The sequence below is a fragment of the Ranitomeya variabilis genome, chromosome 1 (genome assembly GCF_051348905.1).
Source record: "Ranitomeya variabilis isolate aRanVar5 chromosome 1, aRanVar5.hap1, whole genome shotgun sequence".
Classification (NCBI taxonomy): domain Eukaryota; kingdom Metazoa; phylum Chordata; class Amphibia; order Anura; family Dendrobatidae; genus Ranitomeya; species Ranitomeya variabilis.
In genome coordinates this window covers 383,135,672-383,146,776 of record NC_135232.1, presented here as the reverse complement: position 1 = coordinate 383,146,776, position 11,105 = coordinate 383,135,672, and the positions used below count along the sequence as shown (strand labels likewise).

General features: G+C 42.1%; 1 protein-coding gene across 2 annotated transcripts in view; it reads left to right on the top strand.

Moving 5' to 3' along the window:
• Positions 1-1,625: 1,625 nt before the first annotated feature.
• The window catches only part of LOC143760590 (annexin A1-like), a 36,759-nt gene continuing 27,279 nt past the window's right edge, over positions 1,626-11,105 (top strand). Inside the window, exons 1-6 of one of the 2 annotated variants that reach the window (XM_077249037.1) lie at positions 1,626-1,736; positions 7,155-7,235; positions 7,388-7,475; positions 8,713-8,807; positions 10,173-10,286; positions 10,788-10,878. In XM_077249037.1, coding sequence (XP_077105152.1) covers positions 7,170-7,235; positions 7,388-7,475; positions 8,713-8,807; positions 10,173-10,286; positions 10,788-10,878 — 454 coding nt within the window. In that variant the 5' untranslated portion in view covers positions 1,626-1,736; positions 7,155-7,169. Of the gene's footprint in view, positions 1,737-6,460; positions 6,569-7,154; positions 7,236-7,387; positions 7,476-8,712; positions 8,808-10,172; positions 10,287-10,787; positions 10,879-11,105 lie in introns of those variants that run through there. The other variant, XM_077249038.1, reaches the window with a different exon arrangement.

Here is an 11,105-nt window from a genome sequence, read left to right as displayed (position 1 = left end):
CACACGCAGCCATCACACACACGCAGCCATCACACACACACACGCAGCCATCACACACACACGCAGCCATCACACACACAGCCATCACACACACACACGCAGCCATCACACACACACACACACGCGCAGCCATCACACATGCAGCCATCACACACACACGCAGCCATCACACACACACGCAGCCATCACACACACACACGCAGCCATCACACACACACGCAGCCATCACACACACACACGCAGCCATCACACACACACACACGCAGCCATCACACACACACACACGCAGCCATCACACACACACAGCCATCACACACACACACGCAGCCATCACACACACGCAGCCATCACACACACACACACGCAGCCATCACACACACACAGCCATCACACACACACACCCAGCCATCACACACACACACACGCAGCCATCACACACATCACACACACACAATCTCCTCTGTGATGCAGGGGCGGCTGATGTCCATGTGCAGCTCTCTGCTGAAGTCTTCAGTCTCCTGCTCACAGCTCTGCACTATCCCGGCACCTCCCCCGTCTCTCCTTCTCTGCCGGGATAGCAGCTAAGAGCAGAAGCCGGAGCTCCGTGCACACACAGCCAGAGGTAGTGAATCGCTGACCTTTCTTCTTGATTGCTGCAGGCTCTCTCCTTCAGCGTGGCAGCGCCGCACAGGGGGCGGGAGGGGGGGGGGGTGTTGCGCGGGCGGTCAGGAGGCAGCTTTTATATAAAAAAAAAAAAAAACAGGCTCTCTCTACGTCCCGGAAGTGGGCGGGGCTTCACCGGCGGCCGCAAATTCGGGATTTTAAATGCCCGAAGCGGGACAGCGGGACCCCGGTGCCAAAGCGGGACTGTCCCGCTGAAATCGGGACGGTTGGGAGGTATGGGTGAGTGGCGGCGCCGAGGTGGCCGCAACCATTATGTGCGGTGCGGGGGGGGGGGCGCGGCGACGCGAGGCGATGATCTGACCGCTCAGCTGTCAGATTTGCAGCTGAGTTCGGGCAGGGCGCGCCCGCGCTCAGCACTGAGCGCGGCATCCGCGCCCCTGACAGCCCTTAAACAGCAGCAGCAGCGGGCAGGGGACCACCGGGGCCCGAGGCCTCTCCTGCGCCCCCCGGCCCCACGGCGCCCCGTGTGGCCGCCCTGCCCGCCCTGTTGAAGAAACGGCCCTGGATATCCCAAACGTTTGACCAAAGTCATTCAGTTTAAGGGCAATGGTACCAAATACTAATGAATTATATGTAAACTTTAGACTTTGCAGTATGTAATAAAAATGCCTTAAAACATTCTCTCTCTCATTATTCTCGCATTTGGCAAATATTAATAATTATGGTAATCCTGATTGACCTAAAACTGGAAAGGTTTATTATGATTTCATGTCAGATATTGAGAAAAACATGCATATGTGTCTTTTTTTATAGTGTATGTAAACTTCTGGTTTCAGCTGAACATATATAAAGTTTTCCACATGTGAACAACTGTATAAAGTATTTCTAAACCACAGTTAAGTTTGCCAGAGGCAAAGGTGGCATGATGTATTTGGATTTGAGGGAGGTCTTTACATGTCATCTTCACAACCAACAGCCAATCCTGGTGTTACAGAAAATATCCTTGAGTTGCTAGGTGTGGTTTTGAAACGTCCTTATAAAAATCAGAAGCCCAAGGCTGCATTCTTCTGCTTAGCATTTGTGAGTCGGCTCTGCAGACAGTTTCTTCATCCGTAAGTTTTTACTTTGTTTTTCTTTTTATACATCTTTTGTGCTTTTCTTAGCTTTCTTTATGTATAGAGCTAAAAACAGAGTAAGAGCAAAGCTATCTGCGTGTGTTAAACATGTAATGATCTGTGAAATGCACTAGAAGAGTATAACGAGTAGGAATTTAGAATAGTTTAGTACAGTTCATTTCCTATTTCTGTGGTTTCATTCTCACCATGGAAACATATTGGGAAGGAAATCCAAACTGTGAGTCACACGTAACCTCCAGCCTTAAACTGTGCAAAAACATTGTAATGCTTTGTTTCCAGGCATTCTCTAAATCTGTATAATTAGTCTGTATAAAAAGCTGCATGCCTGCATGTATTGAGGTAATGCTATAAAAGCAAACTTTAAAAGGAGACTTTCTTCTATTCTTATGAAACTGGTTTTTCAAGTTCAGGACAACTTTCGTCATGTCTGCATTTGTAATAAGGGTATGGCTAGGAGTGTTTTTCATTGGTATACCATCCTACATTTTACTTATAAAAGTTTGTTTGAAAACAGTGGAAAATGGTAATAATTAAATACATTTCTGAAGGGAATAACCAGAAAGCCTTCTATTATCAAGAGTGTACTACTTCTGGAGGTCAGAAGAGGGTGACGCACAGGATTTCTGCAATTTGAACCCTTAAAACATTCCTCCCTACTTGCCAATACAGTAACAATTCTTTTTCTCAGATTACATGATTACATGCAGCTATAAAGTCAGAAATCAAACTTTTGACTTCTATAGGAGAGTGTTCTGTGCTTGCTGTATGTCCTGTGTATAGAAGGGGCAAGAGGGAAGAGATGACCTGTCTTCTCTTCATCTACTGCTGCTAGGGTGATCCTGTTTTGTCTGTCTCAAAATGTATGTAGGAAGCATTACTTCATTGTAATGTTACCACAGACAGTACAGGGCCCCTGTGCAAGAACAGTATATGGATGGGCCCTTTATAGTCCAACAGCTGACCATAATGCACAAGTCCACCTGCTTTGGAGTTGGAAATGGTCCCTCTTACTTCTTGGTCCCCTGTGTGGCTGCACAGGTTGCACCAATGGTATGTCCTCCCCCAGGCGTGTACATAGAAATCATGATAGCAGAAATACTAATTGGGTCTCCCCCCAAAAAATAAAATAATATTTGGTGGGGTCGCAAAAGATCACACCTCACAACTTTGCTGCCCTTACAAAATAATTTTGTGGTGTACCACCAATGGCAGCAGACCACACGGCCGATTTGCAGCCCATGAACCGAGGGGTGGGGTGCTGTTTTGAAAAACTGTTTTTTTTAATTTGATGTTGCCGTTTTCCCAGCTCCACCAAATTGGACAGAACTGGGATGGGGCACAGAGGGGGCAAAACACTACAGATCATCTAATTCCTGATGAGCTGTGATGTTACCTACACCATAAATCTTACCCCAGTCAGGGGCTGGAGACTGGAGTAAGATTTCTGGTGTTGCACAAGAAAGCATGCACTACTAGCCATAAACTGCAGACTCGTATAGAGCTGTGTGTTGACCCCTTCATAAATTCGGAGCATCTGATGCCACAACCCCCCTACTCCCATCATCAAGACCAGCAAGAAAATCATTCGTCTTCATGAATCGGAGCCTGAATGTTTTTATTATCATACTGTAATACATTTTATCCTCAAAATACTGAAATACAACAATATATAAAAATGAAAATCAAATACACTCTGACATATTTAATACACCCTCTGCCAATCGGGGTGTGGCATCCATTCGCTGGTATAGTGAAATCTCTTCACATTTCTTTTACTCCTGCATAGCATAACAATCTCCTACTACACAGTTGTTTGGGTTGCCAACCATAAATTTATGGACAGTTCATTGAAAACAGGCGTTTTTCTGCAGTAACTTGCAAAAAAAAGAAAACTGTACATGATTAAATTTTTTTTACATACGTATACGTGCTAAAAAGGCTGAGTGATAATAAGTTATCTTCGGCGTGCTCTAATACTATGTTCGAGTCCCCGCGGCTACATGTCTCGTGGCTGTTTGACAGATGCAACACATGCAGGGATTGCCTATTTGTTAGGCAATCTGTGTATGTGTTGCAACTCTCGAATAGGCGTGAGACATGTAGCCGCAGGGACTCGAACATAGTATTAGAGCACACTTAAGATACCCTATTAGCATTCGAGCATGGTCAGATATCACTTTATCCGCCCAAGTTCGCTCATCACTACTGACCACCAATCACTACTGAGTCCGCCATGGGAGTCCACATTTGAAGACTCTGCCTCTCAGTTCCACAGAACCAGGGTTTGTCCTTCTGTATAAGTGAGTGGCAGAGGGTGACTATCTTGCACCGTGCCTGTGTCAGCGTAGACCTGTACCTGTATCTATAGTCTATAGTATAGAGTCTACATTATACACTATTCAGAATAGATTTTTGCAACACTTTTTAAAGAAAAAAGCCAAAGTTAGATGTTAGCTGGTTATCTGACATGTTTTTCTTTACTCTTGATGCATATTTTGAGTCAGTGAGCCTTTTTTCAAAATGCATCATCCTCATGGCCTTCTTGATTTCTTATCCAAAGAAGAGATCTTCTTAATGTCCAAGATGGACTTTTATTTTAGAATAAGCCTATGTATTTAATTAGCTCCTAGCCTGCTGCGGAAAATGTTAGTAACAGGAAATGACTCACTTTATGCATTGCAGCTATATTAGGAGAACGTAACATTTTACTTATGTGGGATGAGAGATTTAGAGCTATCTAGTCACGGTGTATTGCCAGGTTTACAAATGTGGCAACTTTTTAAATCTGTTGGTAAGAGTAATACATTTTCATGTTTGGAGAGTTGCTAATGTTTTAGTAGCGACTAGTGATGAGCGAGTGTACTCGTTGCTCTGGTTTTCCCCAACATGCTCGGGTGACCTCCGAGTATTTATGACTGCTTGGTAGTGTTGAGCATTCCGATACTGCAAATATCAGGTATCGGCCGATATTCGCTGTATCGGAATTCCGATACCGAGTTCCGATATTTTTATGATATCGGAAGTTCATATAAGTTCCCAGTCATCTTCGGCATGTGCGGTGCGTATGGTTCCCAGGGTCTGGAGGAGAGGAGACTCTCCTTCAGGCCCTGGGATCCATATTCATGTAAAAAATAAAGAATAAAAACAAAAAATATGGATATACTCACCCCTCCGACGGCCCCTGGCTCTCAGTGGTGCAACCGGCAGCCTCCGTTCCTAAGAATGCAGTGAGTGTAGGACCTGTGATGACGTCGCTGTCTTGTGATTGGTCGCGTGACCGGCGCGTGACCGCGACATCATCGCAGGTACTTCACTCACTGCATTCTTAGGAACGGAGGCAGACGCTTGCACCGCTGAGAGCCAGGGGCCGTCGGAGGGGTGAGTATATCCATATTTTTTATTTGTATTCTTTATTTTTTACATGAATATGGATCCCAGGGCCTGAAGGAGAGTTTCCTCTCCTTCAGACCCTGGGAACCATCCAGGATAGCTTCCGATATTTGTGTCCCATTGACTTGTATTGGTATCGGGTATCGGTATCGGCGATATCCGATATTTTTTGGATATCGGCCGATCCAGTCCGATACCGATACTTTTGAATATCGGAAGGTATTGCTCAACACTACTGCTCGGAGATTTAGTTTTCATCACGGCAGCTGAATGATTTACAGCTACTAGCCTGCTTGATTACATGTGGGGATTCCCTAGCAACCAGGCAACCCCCACATGTACTCAGCCTGGCTAATAGCTGTAAATCATTTAGCTGCCGTGATGAAAACTAAATCTCCAAGCAGTCATAAATACTCGGAGGTCACCCGAGCGTGTTGGGGAAAACCCGAGCAACGAGTACACTCGCTCATCACTAGTAGCGAAGTACATATTACTAAGATCAGAAAAGCGAAAGTGGTAAGTCAAGGATTCATTTCAAGAAGGGTCTGATTTCCTGTGCATTGAGAATAATATAGTTAAAAAGACCATCACTGCTGAAAAGTATAGCTCATAGGTCTTATCAGATACCTGGATCGCTCCCGATAATCAGGGTCCAGTGCCGCAGCTGCATGTGTCGCGGCTGTGTGACAGTCACAATACATGCATGGAGAGCCTGTGTGTTGTGACTGTCACACAGCCGCGAGACATGCAGCTGCGGTTCAGGTATCCATGTTCCCTCTGTAGCTTATTAGGTAAGGGCTAAAGCTTGCCTAATAAAGGGGATCCAACCATATTCGCTCATCTGTACCCATAACATAACCAATTAAAGTGCACCATTTTACAACAGTGAACACAAGCTACTGGCAAGCCATCTCTAGCTATAACATTGTTAGCTGCGGTGAAACCACATAACGTCCATCCATAACGCCTCTATTATGATGTCAGTCAGTGTCCCCAATGTATTAAGTTCAGAACCAGTTTCTGTATAGTGTGCCTTGAACATTGCTGGACACAACACATTAAAAGACAAATCTGCTATGGAAAGAAGATAAAGTGAGTCTAACAGCACATAATGACTGTTCAAACCAAGTGCAAGGGCTCGGTGCTCTTTTAGTGTTGCCAAAAAGTTCAGTGCTCTTTCCCACCTATCTGTTTTCCATCTATGGCCACCTCCTCTTCCTTGATTGATAGATGGTAAACAAGTACATGGGACGGTGCATTCAACCACTTGCCCATGCCATTCCAATCGTCTTTTAACTGCTTCAGGTTTCCAACGAGGTCAAGCGCTTAAAAGAAGTGACCTGACAATTCTTGATGCATTCTTAGCTCAAGACTCTCTTTACAATAGAAGTCAAAGGAAAGAGTCAAAAGATGTCCGGGTATGTTTTTGATTGTTTTGTCAATGCTTTTGCCTCAAACACCATAATGAGTTCTTCATTGTTGAATGGAGCTTAAAAAAGTGTGCAGAAAACTCCAACACAACAGTCTGCACCCCCCCCCCCAAAAAAAAAAAAAATGCTTGGCAAAAGCTAAGAAATCCCTGCTGATGGTAAAAAATAATGAAGAGTGCTCTGGAAACTACAATAAAGTGCTAAAAAAGACACACTTTGGGTTTACAAAATGCCAAAGAAAAGGAGCGATTCCTGAAGTGTTTTGCTCTAGAAAAACTGATGTTTTTGGCCACCTGGAAAAAATGTTATCAACATAATAATAATAATAATCTTTATTTATTTAGCGCCAACATATTCTGCAGCACTTTATTATTATTTATTATATTATTATTATTGGCCACCTGGAAAAAATGTTGTGTGAACAAACCTTAACAATTATAAGGAAATCACTGCATACTAAGTAAAAGTTTGAATAGTTCCAAAGACCAAAGTAGAATCAGTTCACCATATGTAAGACTTGCATCCAACTATTTTTTTTCATCGCACAATAATTTTTCCTTTTCCTACTTTACAGAGCGTCATCTACACAATGTCTTTTGTGCAAGAGTTCCTTCGTCAGGCCTTTTACCTGGATGAAAATGCTGAGCATGCAAATGTAATTATACTCAAAACATTTTATATAAACCCACACTTCAGTTATTGCTTTTCTGACGTGTAATAAAGAGTAATAGTTGTATTTGCTAACACAATTGTTTGCTTTGTTTTGGCTCAATATGTGTCTTATAATGGATCATTTTTACTTTTTAGCAAAAAGCTAGTGGGGGACTTCAGGCAGCTCCAACATATGACGCTACCGCGGATGCTACAGCCATAGACAGGGCAATCAAAGCTAAAGGTAGACCTGGGGCTTATTACCCTCATTGTTATAGTCGATGTGTAAACATGTAATAATACATTTGTCCTAATGAAAATAAGGATAAATCAAGCGTCTTCAAAACTGTAATTGTGTTATGGTGATTATATTTTGTCATATCAAAACATTATGTTGATTAGTCTTAAAGGGGTCAGCAGTGATTTGTGTGACATTGCTATGTGACCATTGAGTTGCTGCTTTACTCTCCCTTCCTTCAGACAAATCAGACATCAAAGGAAGTGGGAGAGGAGTCGTAGCTCTGCTCTCCTCTGGATGTCAGTTATGTCTAAAGGAGAGGAGAGAGAAGTGAGAGTTGATTAGCCTCAGGGATTGCGTGACATAACATTGTCACACCAGCCCTTAGAGAGCCAGTGCCGACACTGCTGGAATGGTGCTGGCACTGGAGGTAAGTATGAGGGCATGTTCATTGTTTGGTCAGTATTTTACCTCAGTATTTGTGGTGACGTGTTTCTATTATACTTTTCCTCTGATTGTTGCACTCCTGGTTTTGGCTTACAAATACTGAGGTAAAATATTGACCAAATACTGAAAGTATGATTGTCTCCCGAGTGTTATTATTGTACTTCGGTGAAACATAGTGTTTGAGAAAGGGTTATCCAAGTAGTAGACAACCTCTTTGAGAATGCTTGGAAACACAGGTAATATACTACTCTTTAAAACTTGAATTGACCGGTGTAGATTACCTGATTTTTTTTCTCACAAAGTCATATGGCAAAATCTTTTATGCGCCACAGAGACACACAGAGGTGCAGCATAGCTGTACCACAGAATATAGGTGGTGAATTGCATATCCATATAACACACACACACGTCTGTGTGCGCATGTAAACTATTAGTGTAAATCTCCAGTTGCTAAAAATGTTATAAACCAATTACATTAAGTCATTAAGTTAGTTTCACTAAATGATGGGTCATATACATATACTGTATATATCAAAGGTGTCAAACTGCATTCCTGGAGGGCCGCCAACAGGTCATGTTTTCAGGATTTCCTTAGCATTCCACAAGGTGCTGGAATCATTCTGTGCAGGTGATTAAATTATCACCTGTGCAGTACAAGGAAATCCTGAAAACATGACCTGTTGGCGGCCCTCGAGGAAAGCAGTTTGACACCTCTGGTATATATAATGTTTATTAAGGAAGGCGGCAAGTCAAAACTTACTTTAACTTTCATCTTTGGAATTTTTTCATTTGAAAGGTGTCGATGAAGCAACAATAACTAATATTTTGACCAAAAGAAATAACGCCCAGCGCCAGGCCATTAAGACAGCCTACAAGAGCTCCACTGGAAAGGTCAGTACAGTAAGATACCTACAAAAGTCCACCTCTGTGAAAAGGGCATCAATAATAATCTAGATAACATGTTCAGTCAGGAGGATATAAAGGGACTGGAAAATCTATGTATTTTATTTGTGGCGATCACCAAGCTAAAAGACTAGCGCAGCGATTTAGCTGGTTCTCGCTAAGAGATTTCACTATCATATACAGTAGCAGTAAGACTAAGAAATAATTGCATTTATCAGAGTCAGGAATAGTAGTCCGAGTAGCCATCACTGATGCAGAGAGGGAAAAAAATGAAGACACGGCATAATGACAAACGAATGGTGATGTCAATTTGTTAGGATGAATTACAAGTAAAATACAATGGAGTTTTTAGCAAAATTGATTTGTTTTAATTGATATGATAGTAGTCACTAAACAGATATATCAGGAGAGCTGACATGTCCCTGACAAAAATATACTATCCAGCTATATACCGTATCTATTTATACATTGTTATAAAGAAGGATAATTCTTTACTGTTTGACTCTGAAACGAAGTGACATTTCAGAGAAAAACATACTTTAATAGCAGCCATGATGTAGATTAGTCAAATACAAAGGTCCCCGGCAGCTTCTCCCCACCCACTACCCTAGATTGATGGGTATCTGCCTACATGTGTAGCAGAGACCATGTCAGCCCCAGGGGACCCGCCTGTCTCACTAGTTCCCAGTGCTGCTCCATCTCTGGCAGCTATAAAATTATGTTTTTTTCTGAAGTGCCATATAGTTTCAGAGTCAAACATGTATGATCTCAGCCAATGCCTGAAACATGCTGGCCGCCAATGCCTGAAACATGCTGGCCATGGATTGGGCCACATGTATCAACTGTTAAGATCTCTTTAAAGTCAGTGCATTGCTTCATCTGCAGGTAGCTTGTCAAAGGGGGAGCTAAGAAAATTCATATATAGTGGTTAGAAAAAAATATATAGTATACCTAGCAATCTTTTATTTAAATCAGCTTTTTTTTTAAACTAAGAAATCAAGTGAAGTCGGTAGTTCAGTAGGTGGTCCCTCTTAATGACTGACAGTTACCCCTGCAATCTCACATAAGGAAGGCTGTCAATTATTAAATGTCTCCTCCTCCAACCTAAACATTTATGGCATTTTGATAAACGTATGCCATAAATGTCCAATAGGTGTAGATTCCATCTATCATAAGAACAATGAATGAAGTTTGCCACAAACACTCCCATTGAAATGGCCACACATTATCACACTTGCAATTAGTTTCTACAGAAGCTTCAGTAGGAATTAATGGAGAAAGTCACAGATGTAAAAAGTAATTAAAAAAATATGCTAAAACTTGTATGCCATTGTTACTTTTATGTTTTTCAAGCCTCTAGAGGATGCTTTGAAGAAGGCCCTTTCTGGTCACTATGAGGAGGTTGTTTTGGCTTTGCTGAAAACACCAGCTGAATTTGATGCTCAGGAACTTAAACATGCCACCAAGGTACATTACAGATGATACAATATTGACTATTTCTTTTGTTACAGTGTCTTTGTGTATACAGTACAGCAGTGTAGACACTCGCATTCCCGGTGGTCACCTGAGGTTGTTTTGATATGTGAACCCAACGTCCAATCATTGCTGGTGTTACTGTCCTTTCCTTTGGACGTATCAGTAATCAAGAGGGAGTGAGAGCTACGACTGGGAACTCACTTTCCATTGATTACTAATACATCTGAAGGCTGGGAAGGTGACGCCAGCTGTGATTGGACACTGGGCTCACGTGTCATAACAATCTCCGGTGACCACCGGGAATGTGAGTTTCTACAATGCTGCAGCAGGAATGACACTGGCATGCAAAATGAACATAAATGTTTTCAATTTCTTAGAACCAAATATGTGTAATGACATGGGGTTGTCAAATTAGTGGACAACTCCTTTAAAACCATAAGTCATCTAGGTTTGGCATCCACGTAACCAATTGTATACTTGCAATCTCTAAAGGGGCTCGGAACTGATGAGGAGGTTCTTATTGAAATCTTAGCATCAAGAACAAACAAGGAACTCAGAGAAATCAACAGAGTTTACAAAGAATGTAAGTAATGGAAATGATGAACTCAATCCTTAGGGTTCTTTATGATCTTTAATATTTGTTGCTGTCATGCTCCGGGTTATATCCTCCAATTAGATGAATCAATCATTTTCAAAATTCTTCATTGTGTTATGAAGAATAAAGGTCCCAATGTAATATTATCCCTTGAAAAATACTTCATAAGACCACATTTTAAATATAGGAATCATTTTAGGGCTGAATATTTTAAA